The sequence below is a fragment of the Triplophysa dalaica genome, chromosome 1, assembly GCF_015846415.1.
Source record: "Triplophysa dalaica isolate WHDGS20190420 chromosome 1, ASM1584641v1, whole genome shotgun sequence".
Taxonomy (NCBI): Eukaryota; Metazoa; Chordata; class Actinopteri; order Cypriniformes; family Nemacheilidae; genus Triplophysa; species Triplophysa dalaica.
The window spans coordinates 21,427,928-21,452,066 of NC_079542.1; the positions used below are offsets into that span (position 1 = coordinate 21,427,928).

At 39.6% G+C, this 24,139-nt stretch overlaps 4 protein-coding genes across 4 annotated transcripts; 1 reads left to right on the plus strand and 3 right to left on the minus strand.

Annotated features, from left to right (window-relative positions):
- Window positions 1–3,748: 3,748 nt before the first annotated feature.
- Window positions 3,749–7,030, minus strand: LOC130420560 (uncharacterized). The gene is made up of 3 exons (XM_056747924.1): window positions 6,767–7,030; window positions 4,675–5,199; window positions 3,749–4,550 (listed from the first exon to the last, which is right to left on the minus strand). The coding sequence occupies exons 1-3, from the start codon at window positions 6,987–6,989 to the stop codon at window positions 4,171–4,173; spliced, it is 1,128 nt and encodes a 375-aa protein (XP_056603902.1). The 5' UTR covers window positions 6,990–7,030; the 3' UTR covers window positions 3,749–4,170.
- A 100-nt stretch (window positions 7,031–7,130) lies between these two features.
- gfod2 (glucose-fructose oxidoreductase domain containing 2) lies at window positions 7,131–11,144 on the minus strand. Its single transcript, XM_056747936.1, has 4 exons — window positions 10,496–11,144; window positions 9,256–9,614; window positions 8,736–8,914; window positions 7,131–8,512 (listed from the first exon to the last, which is right to left on the minus strand). Exons 2-4 carry the CDS (start codon window positions 9,506–9,508, stop codon window positions 7,841–7,843), a joined length of 1,104 nt encoding a protein of 367 aa, XP_056603914.1. The 5' UTR covers window positions 9,509–9,614; window positions 10,496–11,144; the 3' UTR covers window positions 7,131–7,840.
- Window positions 11,145–13,024: 1,880 nt separating this feature from the next.
- thap11 (THAP domain containing 11) lies at window positions 13,025–14,462 on the plus strand. The gene has a single exon (XM_056756071.1). The coding sequence runs from the start codon at window positions 13,161–13,163 to the stop codon at window positions 13,962–13,964; it is 804 nt and encodes a 267-aa protein (XP_056612049.1). The 5' UTR covers window positions 13,025–13,160; the 3' UTR covers window positions 13,965–14,462.
- Window positions 14,463–14,702: 240 nt separating this feature from the next.
- On the minus strand, window positions 14,703–23,680 carry cog4 (component of oligomeric golgi complex 4). Its single transcript, XM_056756062.1, has 19 exons — window positions 23,514–23,680; window positions 23,237–23,319; window positions 23,007–23,121; window positions 22,731–22,905; window positions 22,108–22,301; window positions 21,901–22,006; window positions 21,642–21,799; window positions 18,270–18,328; window positions 18,040–18,173; window positions 17,713–17,831; window positions 17,412–17,578; window positions 17,083–17,260; window positions 16,901–16,963; window positions 16,418–16,534; window positions 16,240–16,332; window positions 16,010–16,093; window positions 15,353–15,454; window positions 15,130–15,258; window positions 14,703–14,975 (listed from the first exon to the last, which is right to left on the minus strand). Exons 1-19 carry the CDS (start codon window positions 23,646–23,648, stop codon window positions 14,841–14,843), a joined length of 2,346 nt encoding a protein of 781 aa, XP_056612040.1. The 5' UTR covers window positions 23,649–23,680; the 3' UTR covers window positions 14,703–14,840.
- Window positions 23,681–24,139: the final 459 nt, after the last annotated feature.

A 24,139-nucleotide genomic window follows, 5' to 3' on the forward strand; every position in this document is an offset into this window, starting at 1 on the left:
ATTCATGACAGAATTAAAACATTTTGGGTGGACTATTCCTGTAACCACAAACACATGCTCAACAAACCGTAACATTTTATGAACATTTCTGATTCAGGACCATTAACCGTGACAGGGTCTGACACTTTAGCTCACCCTCCTCAAAAAAACATACAAAACAAGCTTAAGAGAATTACAATTCAATGACATGAGAAGTGAGGATTGATATGAATGATAACAACCACTCACAGGTTTCTGGCCGTTCTGGAAGATGTGATGCTTGATGAGCGCAGTTGAATTAAGAAATTGTGATGAATCTTTGTGTCTGCAGGGATGACAAGCAGTGCTGTTTTTGCAAGGTTCAGCTGCAGGTGATGGTCGCTCATCCAGAGCGAAATGTTGCCTAAGCATGCTGAAATGCATGCAGCAACAGTCGGATCGTCAATCTGAAATGACAGGTGGAGTTGTGTATCAATCGCATAGCATTGATAGGGAAAGCCATGTTTCCGAATGACAGAGCCTAGGGATGTCATCTATATAGAAAATAGCAACGGACCAAGAACTGAGCCCTGAGGCACCCCTGTGTTGAGATGTTGGGACTCAGAGACCTCACCTCTCCAGGATACTGTAAATAAGTGGTTCTCAATCCTGGTCCTCACCGACCCCCACTCTGCATATTGTTTGTCTCTCTCTTGTTTAACACACCTGATTTAAATTGAATATAGCGTCCTCACACAGACAAAACCTACTAAGGAAGTTTGAAGGGTTATTTAACCGTAATCTTGAGATTTGCATAGTCAGGCTTAGTGCCCTTTGGATGGAACATATACGCTCATTTCAAACTGGAATTATTGCAGAATATCTAGTGATGTTTACTTCTCAATGTTTACTGGATTGAGAACCGCTGCTCTAAATGACCTACCTGTGAGGTACGACCTGAACCATTCTAGCATCCCTCCAGAGACACCCATAGCCTTGGGGGTCGATATGAGAATGTGGTGGTTAATGGTGTCAAAGGCAGCAGATAGATCCAGTAGGATAAGTATGGATGAGTTAGAGGTGGCATTTGCTAGTCTCAGGGCTTAAATGACAGAGAGCAGAGCAGTCTCAATGGAATGACCGCTCTTGAAATCTGGCTGGTTTCCGTCCAGGAGGTTGTTCTTGGTGCGAAAGGATGAGAGCTGGTTACATACCACACGTTCAAGAGTTTTAGCAATAAAGGGGAGGAGTGATACCGGCCTTTAGTTCTCTAACAGTGCAGGATTAAGAGTGGGTTTCTTCAGTAGTGGGATAGGCCAAATATGGGCCTCTTTGAAGACTGTGGGAAATGTACCATGTATGGGACAACTGAAGGAGAGATGGCCTGGAGGAGATGATTTGGGATGGGACTAGCGGGCAGGTAGTTGGGTGGTTAGAAGACATGACCTTGAAGACATCATCTTCAGATAGGAGAGAGAAAGAGGGTAACGAGCATGTGTCGAGGGTTTGGGTGTGATCACGAGGCAGCGTCCCAGAGAAGTGACTGCTGATGGTGGTCATTTTCTTTACGAAGAAAGATGCATAATCATCAGCTGTTAAGTTGGATTGAGGTGAGGGGGCAGGAGGACAAAGAAGAGCAGAGAAGGTTTTAAAGGCAGTACGAAAGTAGGACGAGTTGTTGATTTTAGTGTTGTAGTACTGGGTTTTTCATACCCGCAAACTAGTCGCTATTCTGCAAAATTCGAAATTTTGAATAAAAAAAGGTCATTTATGTGAATTGTGTAAATCCAAAGTTCATCTACTCTCGAGTGTCTGAAATGTCTTTGGTCCAGCACCTAGATTCGTTTTGCCAACCATAGTCAAGATAACAGTTAACCGCGTCGTCTTTTTTGGTCCTTTGGCCAACTAGAATTGCAATCTAAACGTCATGTTTGCACCCGTGGTGAAAGGGAAGATTGCATAGTGTCTGTCAAAGAGAACACGGCATACAACCGCCTTGAAACTGAACCCCTTCAAGCCTAAACGTTAACAGTTAAAGCAGGGGGAACAGTATCTGACGACTTAGATTTCGTCAGATACCGTTCCCCCTTTTCCATGGGATAGCAATTCATCGTAGTTTCATATTCACAGTGCTGACATTCAAGACAAATAACTAGATTCTCAGAGATTTAGCTTTCTTACGCTAAAGTTTTGAACAAAAGTTGGAGAAAGTATTGTGACAACGAAGAACGCTGCTGTCAGACATGGTTCCCTTGTGTTCAATGAGAAAAGGGAGGCAGGCCTCAAACTAAAACCCTGCCCACGACAAACCCAAAGCACTTACCACTACACCAAGATTCCTACGGGATGCAGCCTGCTGGAAATTGAATTTAAGGCTAAGCGTTCACCTTTGTTCAGGTAAAAAAACAGAAGATTGAGGCAGGCCTCAAACCAAAAACCTGCCCATGACAAACCTAAGGCACTAACCACTACACCTGGAGGCCTACTGAATACATCCTGCAGGAAATTGAATCCATTCAAGGCTTAACGTTGGCAGTTGGCTCTACATTGGCTCTTTAACTGCAAGTAGGGTGTACAAACCTACAGAGGATTTTGTTTTATTTAATGTGTGGTAGTACATGTTCATGATCCACAGTTGGTGTCAGTATATTTTCCCATAAAAATGCAAGACTAACCCCAGCCCAAATCCTAAACCTAACTCACATGAAAGGGCATCACAATTCAATGGTACAAGGAATAATTATTTAGTAAACAACGAAAAGACATTTATGTTGCAGTTTAAAAAAAACTTTTTATTGCATATTCATTTGATGGATTTTAACAAATTGTGAAGAAAACAAAATTTTGAACTATGATGAAAATTTAATATTGAATATTTTTTTCATGGTCTTAACTTCCAGCCATCCTCATTTAACTTTTGAAAATCCAGCCTACTTGTGGAAAAAGCTCCTCACTCTCAAGTCTCCGGGCTGCATGGATATCTTCTTTGGGGCAGCCACTCGTGTTGTCTTTAAGAGTTGGTACTTCAATGTAAAACACTGATTCTTCAGCACAGCTCCACTTGCATGAGATCAAACACATTCATTAAAACACGTTACAATTTCAGTTTTTGCAAGAGGAACAGTTGTGGAATCACTGGTTCTTTTTATTCTGCTTAAACTCAAAAGAGTGCCTACAATTCAATTTGCAGTGTACTAATTTTAACTTAATTTATGAGTTCAAGTTGGCTCAGAATTGCTACCAAACATTTATTTTTTAATAAGGTTAGTGTCAATAAAGTAAAGACATGTGTAATGTTACTTAATGTCTGTCGTTCAGTCAGTTTATTTTTAAGTTGTATTTTCACAACTAGCAGTAAAACGATTTTCAACCACAAAAAGAAAGGTTTATAGTAGCAGAGCAAACTAAAAAGTTGTATTCCCAGTAGACGAAACCAACCAAAAAGAATTCAAAATTTAATGTTACTTTACTTTGTTCCAATAAACAATAAAATATTTATTTTAAGGCTGTATAATTGTTATAATAATGTAAAATGTTAATTTTCTTCATTCATTACACTATGTAAAAAAAATCCTATACCTCCTGTCCCTACCTAGCACTACCTACATTTCTTTTTTATAGCAAAAATGCCTCAAATTTGCATTGCTTCTATCAGTATGTCTTTAGAATACTCTTTCTGTAATTTATTGTCAGCATTGTAAATTATTTCACCTGGTCCAAAAAGTGAAACCATGTTACAACAAACTCTGGTGCATAAATAACTAAATGTTCATAGTAAATGACTGAGAAATTAAGTTTGCCGACTGTTTTCTGTTTATTCCCAGTGCAGAAATGTACAAAAACACTAGAATACATTCACACACTGGTCCACTCTGGAACAATCAAGCTTGTTTACATTAACACTTATATATACAATATGTGGGTAGACTGGCCTTCTCATGATGACTCTAATCTATGATTTACCTGTTGGTAATCTATAATTTGCATGCATGTGTTTGTATGTGTGTTGGAAATCCTAGAAGATTAGGGTAAATTTTCATTCAGTTTAACAAAATAAAACAATAAAATAACATCCCTGTCATCTTCCCTACTCCCACAGTCCCATTTGCCCAATCCAAATAAATCGGGTTAAAAGAAAACAAATAGCAAGAAAAAAATATTTCCATAAAAAGGAAATCTTGTTTCCTTGAGCAACTGACATACAGAGGTATATCAACAATTGTAAAATCCAGGGGTCTGTCCCTGTGCATGAGCACTTTTCCAGGAGTCCATTTCCTGTTTCTGTTTCTCCAGCTCCTCCTTCTCCCTGCGTAACTCATCCCTCTCCCTCTGCATCTCTTCCCTTTCTTTCTGGAGATCATCCTTCTCCTTCTGAATCTCTTCCCGTTCCTTTCGCAATCGTGCATGCTCCAGCTCTTGTTCACATTTCTGATTTTGAAGTGCTCTCCGCTCTGCATCCATTTCACGAAACTGCTGTAGTAACTCTCTCTGCAGTTGTATGCTCCGGCCCTCCTCCTGCTGGACACGCCTTAAAGCCTCTGTCAGCTCCCGTTCTCGCTCCAATATACGTACTCCCTCAGACCACTTAGTACCTAAGATAAAGCAGGTATTTTAGTTATTTAATACACAAATACATGCAAAGGCACAGAATTACTGCCACATATACATATTACCAGTAAAGAAAGATAGAATTTAACATTTAAAACCAATGTGTACCTGGATATTTTTCCAGGCTGGTACTGCTGTTTGTACGGACATCATGCCTTGGTGATCCAATCTGAGGCCTTGTAGGGGTCCCACTTAACTGATTGGAGGGACAGGTGCCTGGATTTTCAGATTTACGCTTGTTAGGTCGTTTTTGTGAGTTGTCCTCAAGCTGTGCAAACTCGGTGGGATGCTTATGTTGTAGATGTCTGATAAGATTACTGGTACTACTCCGGTGCTGTATTTTCTCCGTACAGAGTAAGCACATGGCTCTTGGCTCCTGGCCAAGCTTCCGATAATGTACCCACACTGAGCTCCACTTACGTGTCCCAGGTATTAGCGGGGGAGTGTCATCTGCTTGTGTGTCTTTAACTACCCCATCATCAGCAGGTGCCTCACCCTCTTCATCAGGCCCCTCTCCTTCAGCTGTCCCCTCTCCTGCTGCAGCACGGAGGATGCCTCTGATAGCCCCATCCATTTCACCGTCTTCTCCCACAGACTCCACCTCTACCTGCTGCTCATCCATCAATACTGTAACTTGAACCCGAAAAAAGAAAACATGGGCGTCATTGGCAAAGAATATTTAACAAAGAAATAAAAACATTTTACAAAGGAGTTCATGAACTCAAGAACAGTATATTAACTAAATTTTGACATTGTTTTGAAGCACATTAGCTTAAATTGATACTTCAAAATTCAAAATCTCCCCATGTTTAACTCACCCTCAAAGCATCCTTAGTGAATGTGAATTTCTTCTTAAAGAATAATGCAGTCGGAAAAACAAGCATGGTTACTAGCGTTGTCAATATGGATATTTCTCTTAAACAAACACATTGATTCGTTCCAGAAGACCTTTGTTAAGACCATGCAGCCGTGTCGAGCTATTCTTTGATCGATGTATGCAATTTTTGGGGAAGTAAAAGGATACATGGTCATATAACTCCGACTGCATTATTTTATATATATATGAAAGTCACATTCACCTAGGATACCTTGAGAGTGAGCAAAACATGGGGAATTTTTCACTTTAACTGTAACATACTCGTACTAAAAGTTTGACATGATCTTTTTCTTCTCAACCGAGACGTCAAATTAGAATGTTTGTCTTGCAGTTCTTTATCATTGTAAGAAGTTAAGAAACATTTTATCTTATTGTGGATTGTATAAAATCTTTTGCACCTCAAAATAATAAACAGACCATGATAAACAGAAATAAAAATCATAAAAAAGTATACGTCAAAGTGTCAGATCGTACAGATGTATGACATTTGCAAAAAAAAGACTAAAAAAAAAAAAAGAGTTAACGATGTTTCAGCCACAACACCATAATAAACTTGGATAAAGCAGCCAAGAGTTTATTATAAATACAGCGGCAATCCGGGTATGTGACAGCCAGTGTATCACGTCACGTGACAACATAACGTAGTTACGTTATATAGCTCTTCAAATGAAATAAAATACTTACATGGATCGTATAGAATTTAGTGAAAGTACACCGAATGTATCGCTATTAGTTTATATAGATAGACTATATACTATTCGTTTTTCTTTTAGTGTATACTCAGTGGGAGTGGGCGGGTTTGTATTTCGAGCACCATGTACTACTGATCCAAATCAGTGACCCGATTCAAAAGATCCACTCGTTTAACTGAACGAGTCAAATCGAAACGGCTCAAACCACTGAAAATAGTTTGACTCTCCATCAGATATGCAACATTGCCATTAAAACATCGTGTGGCGCAATATACAATTGTTTGAAAACAACATGGCGGCTTTGAGACATCCATCTACACAACTGTGGAATGGATCTTTTCGTCGCTTTTTATAAAGACTCTGTGAAAAGAACCAATTCTCACTGATGAGTCGACACTGAAACGCATAATAACAACAGTCGCCGATTTTAGCGGCAAAGCCTCGCTGTACTTGCTCATTAAAGACTAAAATCTGGTGAAATATAGTCACATACGCAGCAGGCCAAAACTGGAGGGGGGCTAATAAACAGACGCATATATGATCTTTCATCAAAGTTCCCCTCACCGGTTAGACGCTTCACGGTAGTGTACACTGCCATAAATACTGCATACAATCATTTAACTCTTTATACCTTCCACACAACTACTGTCGTTACGTTTGGATGCTGCATCTGTCGCGGGTTTCCTTTTGTCCAACGAGGAAAAGTCAGATGGGTGTTTCGTTCTTAGATGGCGAAGCATATTCGTCGTGTGACCAAAATACAAAACAGTCTTCATACAGAGAAGACACAATACTCTCCTGTCATCCTCAGCTTGGAAAAATGACCAGACTATACTTCGCTTTCGTGCCGCCATTTTCGAACTGCTAACGATAGATGTTGAATGGCGTTGACGGCCTTATTTCACCGCCCCCTTGAGGACAGGCGCTATGATGACTGCTGGCAAGTGCCGTGACAGACCAACGTTTATGTATTCGTATCAACCTCACCTTTTATAAAACTTAAATGTGTTAAATATTTTTTATTACAAATTACCGTTCATACTAACCCAACACTCAGTCTTCAATCTATTCAAATGTAAGAAATGTTGTGCAGCTTATTAGAAACGCAACATGTCCAATACATTGGACATCACGTTGTCACAGGAATATTACAGAAATGATATCTAGTGTCCAGCATAGGAAGTAAATCAGTGCCATAAACATAACTCTCGCACACATATAAAAAACAGCAGAGCTTATAATAGTACTCACACAGTTATATAAAATGTCAGAATCTTAAATGCAGTATTTAGACTCAAAACATCTGATTAAAATAGTTAAAATCACAAAAACCATTATTTTGCAGCACAGCTTCACACATCTTATTTAAGGTAAGGAAATAGGGAGAAAAAAAAACATTTTACCACATGAAAAATACTATAATTTAGTACTTACACTAGTAAACTGTTATCAATTTCTTAGTATTTTTCATGTGTATCTATTTCTATCCAGTGACAAATCTCTGCAAGCACAGATTACTTAAAACTATTAATAATTTAAAACGTCCAGTAAATAGGGATTATGAAGTTCAGTATTATGAATCTAGGCTCTTTATTTAAAAAATGTGGGCTTGCTTATTTTATTGTAATCATGAGTGAATAAGGTGAATAGGCAGATTTAAGGGGGTAGTTAATTGTATATGTCAAATGTAACAGTGTTTGTTGTTTTAATTTGATATGGTTCTGTGGTTATGGTTAGGGTCCACATCCTGGATCTTCACATCCACCAACTCCCAGTCTCCAGTGCGATTTGACCGTTTGATGGCATCAACTACCGTCTGTACATAGAGCCCATCCTCAAATGAGGCTGCCATGGAAACAGGGTGCCGCACCCAGGAGCGCCTGTCCTCTTGTGTCTGAAAGGAAAGTCGGAGCTGAGTCACCATACAGTTAAGTCCCCTAATGGATGGGCCCACTTCTCCTCCGCCATCACTCAAAAGAAGCTCCTCTACTTGCATGGGGGTCCGCTGACCATATAGTTCTGTTCCTCGAGCAATGAGGCGCCCTGATGACCCTACAAGCATGACCTCATGTAGATCTGTGCCAGGTAAATTAAAGTTTAGTGTCACGCTGCAGACCACACCCCCACTCATCAGTAGCTGAAAGCAAGCATAGTCATCTGCGGTTACAGAACGAATTCCTCCCCCTGGACCACCCTGACGTACAAAAGTCCGTAGCATTCCATGCACTCGCAAAGCCCGCCGGCCTGTGAGATGGCTCAGCAGATCGATGATGCAAGAGCCAACTGTGTGCAGGCCACCTCCTCCCATAAGCTCCTCCCATGCCCATCCATACGGTTGGCTGAGCAGCGAGCCTCCGTATACACGTGCTTCACATACCTTGACAAACAAAATGAGTGTATAAGTTTATCATTTTTATAATTAAGTAAGTATATTTTATTTATAAATAAAAACATTTTCTCTTTCAGTTAAAAAGTATTTGTCTAGTTTTTCACACTCAAGGATTTTTGTTTTAAAGAACTGTAACGTTTTAATGGCTTTATAAACTCCAACAGAACACCATATACATAAAAGTAATAACATCTGAGTAAGAATTACATACCTGCAAGGTCCCACAATAACCCTCCCCCAGCATGCGTTTCATTTGGACAAAGGCGGGCAGGAAGCGCAAAGAATTTCCCATGATGCTCATAAGCTGTGGGTAATATCTGGCTGCCGTCACCATCATACAAGCATCCATCAGTGTAGCTGCCTGCTCACTGATTACATTTTTGCCTATACCTATACAAAAAAGATAAAAGATAAGCAAATAATGATAATACAATAATACTCAAAACTGAAAATGCTCTTAGCCTAACAATGTTTTGCTTAAAGTACAAGTGCTTCATCATTTTACTCTTCCTTTAAATGAAGTGGATGATTTCATTGTGATCCGTGAGAGCACTGGAGATTTATTTGGTCAGAAGCATACAGTAAAAAACCTAACTGTCCTGTGCCAAGATGTAAAGTAAACAGCAGAATAGTAAACACTCAAGTCCAGGAAGGAACCCAACCCAATCCCCTGAGTCGACATGAACAATCAAGATAAGAAGCAGAAGGAAAATATGCAAATTAAGTCTCACCTAGAGCTTTTACGGCGATCTGCCTTGTGTGTGGTGGTGGTGTCAATATACAGACGAGATGGACCTCTGGATGTAGTAGCACATCATCTGTCTGGCTGGTGGAGAAGGGAATGTCCAACTCACTGGCCAGTGACTCTGCTTCCTCTTGTGTACGGCCCCAAACCGCCTGAACAGGGAAGCCTTCTTTTTGGAGCAATGGCACCAGGGCACGGACCGTCTGCCCGGTTCCAAATACACCCACGCCTGGCAGCATTATGCTAACACATGCGTAAGCAATGAAGGCACTTACAACCAATTACTGGCAAGTCTTCAGAAATGCTTATTCCACACTGAAGATTTCTTGTGAAATGATGCCCACCCTGTGAAAGAAGAGAAACACACTGACATATGTACAAAATGTAAAATTATCAGTAGACCATAGAGTGCATGACTCTCCAGACAGATAACGTACTAAAATCTAAAACCCAGTTACAGAGTGACCCTATCTTTACCGAGTTGCAAATATGCCAATACTAACCACCAGTGTTAAAATGAACAGCAAAGTCACTTAAGGTTATCAGAATCAATAAGTGAAACAGATAAGTTGAATAAACCCACTGCTATTAGAGACTCGAATGACAGAAGGTACATTAATTTACATCTCAATGGCTGTGCACCTGGCCAACGTCAGGCAAATGAGAAGCAAGCTTGTCTGTCTTCTTTTGACTGCACTCAAAGTAGTTCCTGGTAGTTTCACAGGGTTAAAAGTGACACCCGGTTTCCAAACGTTTAACGTTACAAAACAAAAAGACACTCATTGGGACATGTTTGAGAGAGGCCACAATAAACATATCCATTAAACTGATATAAAATTCTCGGTTTCCAGAAAAGAAATGTAAACTATACAGATTTGTGTCACCAATTTCAGAGGGGAACTATTATTAGCATCACTTCCTTGCGCCCACCCGGATTGCGATTGGAAAGGCTACATTCTTTGGGTTTAAAAGTTCAGCCTTTAAAGACACACTGGTTAGATTTTATTTAATATAATTTACATAGCTAAAACCATAACCGAAAGCATCAAGACTTTCACACAAAAACGATCACTCTAACGTTACTTCCCCTTCATCTAACATTGTAATGTGAGGTCGTAGCCGAGACGAGACTGGAGCCCAGCCACACACAACCAAACGTACACGACTTTAGTATTCTTGACTATTCACTGCCTCCAGATATTAACTACATTCTGAAGGTTACTTACTGTAACACAAAGCTTTGTATTGCGATGGCGCTGGTGCTTTTCAGATTGATGATGACCAGAGGATGATGGCCACCTCCCTCCCTCTCTGATCAGCACTAGTCAGTGCTCTGAGCCATCATGGCATCTCAAACGCAAGAAGAAAAACAGGATAACTCGCGTCCCACCTTCTCGGCGTTTTGGACATTCATCGTCTGTTTCGAAATCACAGCGAGCTATTTCGTATGTGGATGGACGATACGTAGACATGAATGTGTTGCTGCATGATGAGTACTCATTGCTATGTGTGTGGGTTTATCAACCAAGCGGCAATCTAGATTTTGTGAGCATGCGTGAAACAGTCACACATTTCTGCCACGCCCATTTGAGATAGGAGGAGTCGGCAAACACATCACTCTCAGCAGAAACAAGGCTTCTGTTACACTGGTAATAGTCTACATTAGAAGAGCTCTTTTCCAAAACGCATTAAACGACAAATAAAAAAATGAGTTTGTCATGCCATTTTGCTGTGTATTAAACCTATTCACTGCTCCATCAATGTTTCATGCCAAATCGCTATATTTCCTTGTTTAAAATGTACTGCAAGATGCAGTTTCTTTCCAAAACGCTATAAGTCCCGAACCTGTTTTTAGCCTAAATGCGATATGTCCTCTATACCAATCAGAATTCGCAGGTTAGTGATATTTGTATGTGTTATTTTTAATTATTTGTTGTATGTGGTGGAAAATATTGAAACATGAAATTGAAAATATTTTACTATTTACTTTGTTACTATTTATTTTATTTGGCTGTTATTTATTTCATGCCTTTGCATTTATTTGATTTATATTGATTTATAGTATGAGTCCCTGATGTCATATGCTTCATGTTCTCTTGTTTGTTTGTTTTTAAAAAGAAATAAACCAACATTTTTTTGAAAAAAGGATGGATTTGTAGCGTTTTGAAAAAAATAAAAATACAATTTGAATTTATTATCGACAATATTGTTGTTTCATTTAACAATCATTGCTTAACATGTTCAGACTGAGCCAACAGACCATTTTAACAGGATACATTGAATATTAACAAAATGTATGGGTCTAGGTAAAGAAATGTCATTTCATGAAAACTATTAAAATGGATTTACAGCGTTTTGGAAAAGAGCTCTTCATTTTTAACTGTGGTCAGTTTTGAGCAGTTGCTTTGTATAGTTCATTTTGTAATGTAAGCGCAAGCGACAAAAAAGAACATAAAAACAAAGACTAATTATACTTAATGTTGAGATGATAGTGTTAATATGAGGGCCTACTTGACATAGTGCATTGTCTGATGAAGAGCCATATGGCTCGAACCATTGGAGCTTTGTTCTGACAACTTTTTGCTTCTTTGTATTGATTTTGTGAAGTTGTGCACCCTAATTTAGCTTTTTGTCTGCTACTATATCTCATATTCTACATCCGTTTTGTAAAGAGAAAGTTATTATTTATTTTTTATTGTAAATGTTTGTTTGTTTTACACTTGTACACCATGCACCATTTTGAATAAATATTATATAAAAAAGCAAAAAACATGAACTCAATGTGTGTCAGCTATCTTACTTATTCTTTAACATCTTCTTTTGTGTTCTGTTAATTATGAAATAATTGTAGCTTTCTGTAAGAGTAAAAAACCCTAGTTTCAGAATTCAGACTTAACTAAATTTTGATTTTTTTACAGATTGGTTTTGGCCTTCTCTTTCAAGTGGCGTATGATGTATTTACTGTGAAATACTTTAAGGGAATACTAACAATTGGCTTCTTTGACAAGTCACATTCGACTTAAAGGGAAGCTTCACCCAAAACTGTTGAACTCAAAAGAAGACATTTTGAAGAATGTTGGACAGAAAACAGGTCTGGGGACCTCATGACTACTATTATATTTTTCCTGATATGGAAGTATCCTTTAAATAGACTACTCAGATTTGTGAAATATTTTATGGGTTAGTTTTTGCCTGTTAACCCTTCATCAAAATCAACTTATCCTGCTATGGAACTGCAACAGTATATGTTTTGCAGTGTCTTTGCTCCCCATTCCCCCTGCTTTGACCTTTACAAACGCTGATGAGAAGAGTTCATTGACAGAAAGTACATGTTTTTTGTTATTATTTCCTTTTCAAGGTTTGAACAAAATATGGTAAAGGTAACACATCTTCTTATTATAAAGCACCTATTTCATTTTGTGAAAGGAAAAATAAGTATTTGATTTTTTAATAATCTTTTTAAAAATAAATGTAAATAATATAATATTTCAATCAGCGTGCTCTTATGTATGTGCTGTTGGTTTCGAGAATGTCTACATTTTGGGATCTTTTCAAATATATAAGTTAAAACATTCACTCATAAATATCTCGAATATGATACAATAACAAAAACATATTAGAAAAACGTAGCATTCAATTTTAATCGGAATTTAAAATTAACTTGAATAGGCATCTGGTATTTTTTGTGTTTAAATATGAAACGAGAGTATCTTCGCACTGACGCAAGCCTCCCATTTGAAAACCAAAACAGGAAGTCGTAAGTATTGTGGGACGTGTAGTTCCGCTTGTAGGCCGCTGCTCTAGATAACAGCACACGAAGGAACCAAACACAACAAAAATAAGCAAACTTAAACGGAATAGCAAACATACCGGTTGATTTACTACACAATCATGCCCGGCTTTACCTGCTGCGTGCCTGGATGCTATAATAACTCACATCGAGACCGCGATTTGCGTTTCTACACTTTTCCCAAGGATCCTGATCAGCGAGAGACATGGCTGAAGAACATTTCGCGGGCCGGGGTGAGCGGCTGCTTCAGTACTTTCCAGCCCACCACCGGGCATCGCGTCTGCAGCGTACACTTTCCCGGCGGTAGGAAAACCTACACCATCCGAGTCCCGACCCTTTTCCCTCTGCGTGGGGTAAACGAGAGAAAGAACCGACGGGGGAGAAGCAGGAAGATCTCCGCCACGGTTATGCCCATCATTACTAACGTAGTTGGCTCTACTAACGAGGCAACGATAGTGAAGGGAGAGGGCGATGCCGAAAACGAGACTTTGGTGCAGATAGATCAGAACGGCCAGTATATCACGCCCATGGACCTCACCGCTTCAGGGGACGGGTCCTGTCTCACGGCGGTTACGTTAGTCTCGGGCTCGGGTGGAGATCTGCCCGGGGGCAGCGCGACAACCGTGGTTGTTGCCGATATCGCGTTGTGCGGGGCCGATCACTCGTACTCGCTTACCACAGGCACGACGTCCGCGGAGCTGCTGAGGAAACTCAACGAGCAGCGGGACATCATCGCACTGATGGAGATTAAAATGAAGGAGATGAAGAACACCATCAGACAACTTCGCATCACCGAGGCGCGTTTGAAGGAGGAGCTGCGGGAAAAGGACCGTGAGAAGGATCGTATGATCTCAAACACCACCGCCGCCACCACCACCACCACCACTATCAAGAGGAAACTCTGACCTGCGACGCGAAAATCGATGGACTAAACGCACCGGCCTGTGTTCGGTTAAGATCAAAGCAACGACAATTAAGTTTCATCGTAGTTCTCATGTGACTTCTCTTGTCTTTCTCCAAGACTCAAGAGATAGGTAGATACGCCATGTGTGTTTGTCAAGTTTGTTATTACGCAGATACACGAGTATGACCTGTATGATGGGGCTGTCAGGTACAGCACTACACGAGGACTTTGATGAGTTCATGAGACTGCTTCCTCCCGTTTTATATTTAATACCATTTGTGTTTATTCTGTGAAGGGGCTTTTTCTCTCTGCAGCAGCCCTACTGTCATACAACATCGTCATAATGTTACATGAACACAGAGACTTATTCATGTAAGTGTGTGAGCAACTGCTTTGGTTTTGTTCTCAAATCCAAGTGCTAAAATCAGATCCAATTCCTTACAGGTAACTGCATTTAGAAAAGGTGAATGGTTTGAAGTAAACAGTTTTTGAAGTTTAAGTTGTGGGTCTTTATTTTGGAACAGTCAGAAAATGGCTCAATCAATTATTATGACTATATTACTTATGTATGCTCAAAGGTCTTGGCTGGAGAAAATTTAACTTGTCAAAATTAATTTACTATTATCACTAAAGTTCCTATCAACATTTCGACCTCATTTACTTTTGTAGACGCACGCTATTCACAACAAGTTGAAATAAGGTCTTTCAATGAGAAATTGCTGAAGGTCAGACACTCCAATTCTCCTTGATGTAGTACATTTATTTTATACATGTATAAAAACTGGACAAATCTTCATGTGTGAAAGTGTTCAGAGATAACGCCTTGATTCAAGTTTCCCCAAGTCCATATTGTTTGCATAAAAACTTAGTGTCTTTGTTAGAGTCGTAATCTTTTAATGTCCTCGCTGCGGAAATCAACCCTCAGGGCCAGGACTTGTCGAACCTCAGCTGGGGTCAGTCGCCAAGTCAAGGGCCCGGAGTTGGGCCCCCAATAATCCAAAATCTCAGACACCTTAAAAGAATAACATCAATGAACACAATTTAAGAACCAAGTTATCTGTGATGCAGTTCTAATAGATTAAATGTTGTTCTTAAAGTATAAATTATTCTATTTTAAACAGCCTTTTAAATTTTTCCACAGAGTTCTTTTCCAAAGAGTCATATACCCTCTCCAGGTTAAGAATAGTTGCCATTTGTGTCAATCGTGCAAATTTATCCCTGATGGTCCAAGAAGTGACAGAAGAAAGGTACGCAACCAAAGAGCGCAATTCCTTATCGAACTGCAATCCACCAAGCTTAAACAAAAAATACAGAGGACAGTCAGAATGTTTTTAACTTGAAACAACATTTGTTTCTGTGTAACCGTGAGGTGTCAATTTTGCATCTCACCCTACTGAAGGTGCATTTGAAGACTGTCTTTTCCATCTCCATGGCGATAAGACTTGTCATCAGGCTAGATAGAGTATCATAGATGACCAGTGACATGCCCACCTACAAAAAGAAAGAATATTCTGAAGGTTTTTGTTTAGAACACTTCGTAAGTGTTAACACTGGTCCAGAGGCACTTCCAGTGTCATTTTAATTTCTGTGAATCAAATACAATGCACAATAACATTTTCATATCGCAACTGTCATTCTGAAACCATGTATCTCCATATTTCGTATTCACTTATTTTTTTCTTCCTCCATAAATCATTATTGTTATTATTATTAGTAACTCTTTATGTTTGTCAAGGGATTTGGCAAATATCTACTCAACAAAAGGCATTAAAAAGTGGTTGTCAACTTTGACAACACATTATTTCCTTAGTTAAAGGTACAGTGTTTTTCCATTTCCTGTAAAACAGCAAATTTGAGCATCCAAGGTTTAGGATGGACAGCGACAATATATTTGTTCAATATTGTGATGTAGTTGTTATCTGTTTAAACGTTTGTGTAATGTTAAAAAACTAAAACCGGAAGTTATTTTGGGCCAGCGTTGAACCGGCATCATTTATGTCATCTGAAGCGGTATACATTTGTGAAATTGATAGAAAATGATTATACCTTAAACTCAGCCATGAGCTGCTCCAGCTGTACGATGAGTTGCTGAACCCAAGGATCATTAGCCTCATAATCGCTAAACTCTTCCTAATAATGAAAAGAAATTTCGGATGACTTTAATGTCAAATTTCCAGATTTAAATAGTTCATAGGAACACAAAATGTAACGATGAAATTTATCATTCACAACTCTTATTTTGAACTTAAACAGCAAGTATGTTAATGTTGACAAACCTCTTCAATATTGTGTGAGACTGACAGGAAGCTGCTGATCCAGGGTTTTACTTGTGGTCTGATAGCGGTGTTATTAAGTTCCTGGAGACCCTCCTGGACAACACACGCCATTAAGATTAACAGCACTACCATTTAAACCGAAGGATTTTGACACACTTTAAAACTAATTCACACTTACCTGAAGGAGGTCTTTAAACCTGCTTGAGGTATTAACCAAATCAGACAGACAGCTGTCTATCTTAGCCTTAGCATGCTCAGAGCCTGCCCCCTGACTGAACAACTTCGCACAATCACTCTGGGATAAAAAGGGAAAAAAAGGGATTCAGAAAGTCTTCAATTTAAATGTCATCTTCAATTTGGATGCGGTAGTTTAGGGATTCATGGAAAACCTTTTATATGTTACTGACCAGTATCCTCTATTTAAGGGGATGTAATTCACTGGTACAACAAAAAAAAGTCTCTAATTAATTTCTAGGGATGGACAAGTGCAGTATTAGAGACGTACATGCTCTTTCCAACAAATACTAAGCCATGCAAGATATTTAAGTGAAAAATCATATCCCTTCTGTAACCTAGTCTGAAGACAGTTTCTAAACTTGAAAATTGGCAAGATTTTAGTTGAGCACACAAACTTGATGGTTCAAGTTCATCAGACACTCACCTCCAGATTCTTTTTCAGGGTGCTTATATTCTCACTGCAGACTTCCACATTACTCAGAGTTACCTTAATACCAAATATATCATTGTTATACCCAAACACAAATTGACTGTATGAGATAATTGAGAAAGATTAGGCAGAGAGAGTTGAGATGTAAACAAATGTGTGTACATGATGCTACTGACCAAGTAGGCGTTCTTTGCTTGCTCCTGGCTCTCAATGCCGAGCGTCTGTGTGAGGTTTGTTATCTTGCCTTGCTGCAGGCTGCTTTGCATCAGACTGACGGCACTGCTCATCCCACGCTGCAGGTCCTGCAGAGCACTGACTGGATATCCAGCTCGCAGCTTGCACACCAACACCTCTCTTCACACACAGAGAGAGAAGTTTCAAGATCCAATTTTGGAAAAGGTAGCGTAGTGGATTAGATGTTAAGCAATTGACATTGACATTATCTTCAAGTACAACATCAACGTCACATGCAAAAAACACAAAGTTCTTCAATATGTGAATATACCTGAAGTCTGTCTCCAGAACGCTAGTTGCATGATTTATCATAGCACACACACAGTCCGAACTATTGCTAGTTAGTGCTCTGCTAATACATTTCTTCACAATGTAAAAGACATCGTCCACCATGCTGGAGCTCAGCTGACCGACCTCAGCTGTGTCCATGGCAACTGCCTGTTAAGTCATAGGCCTATTAGTTCATAGACTCTGAGAATGTATGTGCATTCAAAGGACAGAAGTAAATTGTGAATTTTAATGTACTTCCAAAATTGACAGTATCATCATCGAGTGTGTGCATTGTGTTGCACCTTGTTTACAGACTCCCTCATGTAGTATTCTTCCATTGGTATGTAAAAGCCAATCAGCTCCTGCATAGTGCAGCTCAGCTGGCAATCCTTCAGTAACTGTTCTAAACTCTGCTGATGCTCTAAAAACAACCAAAACAAATGAAAGCAAATATTAGAATATTATATATTTACTGATAAAAGATTTACATAATTAAAACTTTGGTACCCAAACCAGTACCACAGCAAGTATGTGATGGAGCTACAACCGCTGTGGAATGCCTCTGATATTTATGTTTATTTATTGTGCTCACACTAACAAACATTTCCCGAGATATATTTATTGGTTACCTTGAATGACTGCTTCATCTGCCATTGCATCTGCAACCTCAAAGTCAGCCATGATACGCCGCCTCAAAAATCTGAAGTATAGCTCTGCTCTCGAATTCATTAATGTGACCTCACATAACACAGGATCCAGATCTCTATATAAACATGCATACAATGACAAATACTGAGACCTAAAATTCAAAAGATGCTCAAATAATTATTATGATATAAGATTATAACATTGGTCATACCTGGGCTCAATCTTTTCTGTAGTCATGCCCCTCATCATGTTGCTCTGGACAACCTGAAACTATTACAAAAGAAACAAACATAAGCACTTTTTTATGGGCGCAAACACAGTCTCTTAAAGGAACAGTGTTTCATGCATTCGGACTTCTTTACAATATTAAACGCGCTGGCTTCTAATGCTCAAAAGGATAGGTCACCCAAAAATGAAAATTCTGTCATCATTTACTTATCCTCAGGTTGTTCAAAAGCTGTATAAATGTCTTTGTTCTGCTAAACACAGAGGAAGATATTTGGAAAAATTTCAGTAACAGATACAGCTGGGAAAATAAGTATTTGACACATCAGCATTTTTATCAGTAAGGGGATTTCTAAGTGGGCTATTGACACAAAATTTCCACCAGATGTAGCCATCAAGCCAAATATTGAATTCATACAAAGAAATCAGAACATTTAAGTACACAAGTTCAGTCATAATAAATAAAGTGAAATGACACAGGGAATAAGTATTGAACACACTTTATTATATACTTTGTAGAAAAGCCTTTGTTGGTGATTACAGCTTCTAGACGCCTCTTGTATGGTGAGACCAGTCGTCTGCATTGCTCACGAGTGATTCTGGCCCATTCTTCCACACAAATGGTCCTTAAATCTTGAAGGTTCCTTGGGCCTCTTTTATGAAATTTGATCTTCAGTTCTGTCCATAGATTTTCTATGGGATTTAGGTCAGGTGATTGACTGGGCCATTCAAGCTATTTGATTTTCTATCTTTGAAACCACTTCATTGTGTCCTTGGCCTTGTGTTTGGGATCATTGTCTTGCTGAAATGTCCAACTTCTTTTCATTTTTAGCTTTCTGGTAGATGGCAGCCGGTTTTTTATCCAGAATGTCCCAGTAGATTTCTCCATTCATCCTGCCTTCAATAATATTTAGTCTGCCAGTACCCCTTTCTGAAAAGCAGCCCCAAACCATGATGCTTCCACCCCCAAACTTAACGGTTGGTATGGTGTTCTTGGGGTGGTGGGCAGTGCCATTTCTTATCCAAACATGGTGTGTAGAATGACTGCCAAAAAGTTCAATTTTGCTTTTCATCCCAATAATCCAAAGGCTTCTCCAAATGCTCTTTCGCAAACTTTAACCGAGCCTCAACATGCTTTTTGTTCAGCAATGGAGTCTTGCGTGGTGAGCATGCATGGATGCCATGGCGGTTTAGTGCATTGCTTATAGTTTTCTTTGAAACAACAGTACCTGCTGATGCAAGGTCTTCCTGAAGTTCTGCCCGAGTGGTTCTTGGCTCTTTGAGAACTCTCCTGATTATTCTTAGAGCTCATTGGACAGGGATCTTACGTGGAGCACCTGATCGTGGCCGTTGTATGGTGAACTGATGCTCTTTCAATTTCAGGTAATGGCCCCCACAGTGCTCACAGGAAGATTCAGCATTCTGGAAATGCGCCTATAACCATTCCCATCAAAATGCTTTTCAACGATAACATTACGAAGATCTACAGAGAGTTCTTTGCCTTTACCCATCATGAAGTCTTTCCTGTGTGCCTCCTAGGTAATGAGAAGCCTTTATAGGCCATCAATTAGGACTAAAGCAGCTGATATCAATTAGTACTGATAGGGGGTGACAGGGTTTCTCTCTCAATACTGACAGATTTCAGGTGATCTCCTGGCTTTCTATGCCATTTTGCACCTTGTTAAATTCATGTGTTCAATACTTATTCCCTGTGTCATTTCACTTTATTTATTATGACTGAACTTGTAAACTTAAATGTTCTGATTTCTTTGTATGAATTCAATATTTGGCTTGATGGCTACATCTGGTGGAAATATTGTGTCAATAGCCCACTACTGATAGAAATGCTGATGTGTCAAATACTTATTTTCCCCGCTGTATCACCCCCATTGACTCCAATAGTATTTAATTTCCCTACCATGACAGTCAATGGTTGTTGAGATCTGTTTGGCTACTGACATTCTTCCCAATATCTTCCTCAGAGCAAATAAATCTATACAGGTCTGGAATAATCTGAGGGTGATTTAATGATGACAGAATTTTTGGGTGAACTGTCCTTTTAACATGGTCAATTTAAAGAAATAACAACTTGGGCATATGACGTAATATTTCTGTGCTTGATATACGAAACTTGGGGGAGTGTATGTTTCGGAAAGTTTTTTTTTAACATGAAATTCCCATACGTAACAATATTTCTTAAAGCGGACCGAACACAGGGTTTCAGCCAAACTCATATTAATCTTGAGTACCTATGGAGTAGTATTGCAAACATCGTATCTTCGAAGAGTATTTAGTTTCATCACATTTATAAAAGATAGATACAGCTGTACGATTACTTTCGAAATCGTACGGCGCATGTGGGGTGGGTGGGTAGGCTGAACTAAAGCACATTGTCAACAAAACACAGACATCAGTTTCACTCACTGCCTGTGGTTCATGTCCAGCATCTTTTAGCACTGGACGGCTCCATATATCAGTTTCAAACGATCTCCAAATCCAGCGTTATTTCCACCATTTATATAACATTCATCACCCATACGCAGAGAACAAAAAAATCTCCTGCACACTAGTGAAAGTGACGTCTGCGCATGCTCCTGCTCTCCATGCTGCTGTGTGTGCGTGCCGAGTGTTTTTCAGGGAGAGTTGTCCAATAAGGGACTAAGAAAAATTGTTACAAAGGTGTTTTATATGTTCGAAAAAAACTTTCCGAAACCTGTATGATCACTGGGGGAGTGTATTGAGGACAGAAATACTACGTAATACGCTAAACTCGTTTTTTGACAAGTTGACCATGTAAAGCATGAGAAGACAGTACGTTTAACATTGTAAAGAAGTCAGAATGCATGACACATCGTTGCAGCACCCCTTTAACTCACTAATTGGACAATTCTCCTGGAAAAGCACGCCAACGCGTCAACCAGCGAGAGAAAGATCACACCCACGCAATAACAAGCAAGAGCGGGAGAAAGAGCATGTGCACTGATACATGGAGTGGTCCCAGCGCTGAAAGATGCCGGACATAAACCGCACGCGGTAAGTGAACCTAAGTCAAGTGTTTTGTTGGCAATCGGCGCATACGTGCATTATGTAATCAACAGTTATGCAGGGATAATACAATGATGTATTGTGTGCTTGTGCTGTAGTTCCCTCCGTATGCAATCAGGGCTCGCCTGTTTACGGAAATGATTGTACATCTGTATCTGTCTTTTATAAATGCGATCAAACTAAAGACTCTTCGAAGATATGAATTATGTACTATGCAGTACTATTTTATAGATACTCAAGATTAATATGAGATTGGCAGAAACTGTGTGTAATATCCTCTTTAAAAACAGAATAAAAACACTGCTGCACATACCTTATTGTAATAATCTCTCTGTTGAATGAATTTGTCCACTATTTTCTGTGCCTGTTCATCACACTCTTTTTGAAGGTGTTCAAGGAGTGTGTACAGTCGGCCTGGTCCATAGTACGTTTCCACTATGGGCTGGTGGGTTTCGACAATACGTGCAATACCTACGCACATACAGATGCATTTGGTCAATTTATTTTTTGCTTAGATGTAGTTAATCTTTCTCAAGCTTAACAGCAATGTGTACGCATCTGTTTGCTCTAACCTTCAAGCAGCAGTGTAAGGGTGTCAGCAAAAATGACCGGCGCTCTGCGCTCACCAACGTCAGAGCCAACAGCCAAGATCAAGTTTTCCTCTGCCTTACTTGCTAACTGAAAGAGATGCATGTGAAATAAATTGGAGCCCTATAACCAAAGCAATGCATTCTTAAAAGATCTGACTGGTTAAGTAGGGTGGACATTCGTGTACATACCTGACCGCACAGATATTGAGCAAACCGTGCAAGTCCTTGGTCATGGAGTCCCAGTAAAGGAAGAATCTTAAAGAAGCGTTCCACCTCGGGCAGATCACTTGTGGCAACTGCCTCCTCGAGTCGCTTAGTAACCAGAGCCTTTAGACTGCGCTCTGCTTCCTGAAGCAATGCAAGGCTAGCCTCCACTGCAGTGCCTGCACAAAATATAATATACAAATAGCCTTACAATACAGTGGCTTGTGTTTGAGGTTGTGAATCTGTTGAAGTCACATTTATGTATTTAAACCATAGTAAGACATGCAATTAAACATATTCAGGCTTTACACAACGTGAATAAGCGCATCAGATTAACAAATTCTGAAAAATACACTTAGATGACACACTTACAAATACTATTTGTGTGTAAAGCAGTTAATTAGCAGAATTAACAAACGGACAATGCAAATAGTTATTACCATATTAACATTTGTTTACTAATATGGTTATAACATTTTAGTCACCCCACCGTACGTCTACGTCTCCGAGAGTGATTTAGTAAAGAGCCTTTGTACAATGTCAAAATACTAATATTTTCTGGATGAATGGTTTTCAGATCACCCAAAGCAAACTTCACATAAACTCACCCTCTCCGCCCTGCCTACTGAGCTCAATTACAGATTGGTCAAGTGAAAGATAGCGGTGAATGTGGGCTGCAGCCTGTTCATAGTCTTGGTTTCGCAGGGCAGTCTGAACACCATCAGTGCAGAACTTCAGGTCAAGAATGTCATCTGCTCGCTGGATAGCTTGATACAGCCTTTTCTGTAACAAGTTGCATAACTCGGGTGTAAAACTTTTTAAAACTGTTAATATGACATACTCTGCTCTATGGTACATGTCATAAGTATGTGTATGTTGGGCACCTTGGTGAGGTCCAGCTGTCTGACTTTACTGCTGACATTCTCTGCCAGGCTGCAGGTGAAGTTGATCATGCCAGAGAGCTGCACAGCATCCCCCTCGATCAGCTGCAGATTGGGTCTATAGAGCAGGCACAATAACAATCATGCTCATGACAGGAACATCAGAGATCACGGTTTCATTTATTTCGTTTTACAGCACAGGTTAGTTTGAGTCATGTAACAGCTACACTTACCCCATCCTCTGCAGGTCAAGCATCTTTGTTTCTATGTTGCTCTGTTGTCCCATAAGGGCGTCCAACTTCACATGCACTTCCGCCTGGAAATGCAATCATACGTACCGATTACTTTCGTACTCTCGTTGTAGCACAAAGCCACATTAATATATTTATCTTAACAACAAACTAACAGTTCGCCTTATCAGTCATTTCTTGAGACTTCATAATTCTGCTGGTGTTGAGGGACACCTCATCGGAACAAATTAACAGCGTAAATTCACAAATATATATTTACCTCTTCGGAACATAGCTGCGCATACACTCGCTCAAGATCATCCAGCTCGGTCAGCGACTCTATGGTGTCGAACTGCACCGCAGAGAGCCCCGCTGAACCGCCGCGGCGAAGCGCAGGTGATCCAACTTCATCCATGACAGCCCCACATCCACACAAACTGCGTCACTTCCGTATACGGTCTACTTCTACAGCGTGTCTGCGCGACTTTACTCCCATCTAAAGGTTGTTGCAGAAACAGGCAAAGATGCCGTTCAAAAACGCAGGTCAATTATGTATTTATTAATTCATGCTAATTTGATTGAATTTCTATCAAAGCTGTAAAATAAGAACTATTGGGAAAATCGAATAAAAGCATAATAAACACTAATTTGACGAGCCTTTTCATTTGTAAAAAAACAAATGTTGGTATTTTATCCGCCAGATTTCTATATAGAAAATACAGAAAATATATAGTTCAGTAATAAATGATAGGCGTCGATTTGCGTGGGGACGTGTCCCTACCAATATAGAGGGAACCCTAATTTCTCCCTACCAATAATTTCGAACAAACAATTTATCTAAATGTATATAACCACTAATACCATCTTTCTCTTGTGTTTTCTACCTTATACTAATTTACTAGGCGG

What these genes read in the sequence shown, in the direction of transcription:
- LOC130420560 (XM_056747924.1), bottom strand. Translation starts at nt 6,989, where the DNA reads ATGGCGGCACGAAAGCGAAGTATAGTCTGGTCATTTTTCCAAGCTGAG. An exon ending in CGACAGTAGTTGTGTGGAAG is followed by an intron (nt 5,200 to 6,766) that starts GTATAAAGAGTT and finishes TTCGGGTTCAAG; the next exon opens with TTACAGTATTGATGGATGAG. An exon ending in CAGCCTGGAAAAATATCCAG is followed by an intron (nt 4,551 to 4,674) that starts GTACACATTGGT and finishes GCTTTATCTTAG; the next exon opens with GTACTAAGTGGTCTGAGGGA.
- gfod2 (XM_056747936.1), bottom strand. Translation starts at nt 9,508, where the DNA reads ATGCTGCCAGGCGTGGGTGTATTTGGAACCGGGCAGACGGTCCGTGCC. An exon ending in GATCGCCGTAAAAGCTCTAG is followed by an intron (nt 8,915 to 9,255) that starts GTGAGACTTAAT and finishes TTTTTTGTATAG; the next exon opens with GTATAGGCAAAAATGTAATC. An exon ending in GTTATTGTGGGACCTTGCAG is followed by an intron (nt 8,513 to 8,735) that starts GTATGTAATTCT and finishes TTGTTTGTCAAG; the next exon opens with GTATGTGAAGCACGTGTATA.
- thap11 (XM_056756071.1), top strand. Translation starts at nt 13,161, where the DNA reads ATGCCCGGCTTTACCTGCTGCGTGCCTGGATGCTATAATAACTCACAT.
- cog4 (XM_056756062.1), bottom strand. Translation starts at nt 23,648, where the DNA reads ATGGATGAAGTTGGATCACCTGCGCTTCGCCGCGGCGGTTCAGCGGGG. An exon ending in AGCTCATGGCTGAGTTTAAG is followed by an intron (nt 15,455 to 16,009) that starts GTATAATCATTT and finishes TTCTTTTTGTAG; the next exon opens with GTGGGCATGTCACTGGTCAT. An exon ending in CTATTCTTAACCTGGAGAGG is followed by an intron (nt 14,976 to 15,129) that starts GTATATGACTCT and finishes TATTCTTTTAAG; the next exon opens with GTGTCTGAGATTTTGGATTA.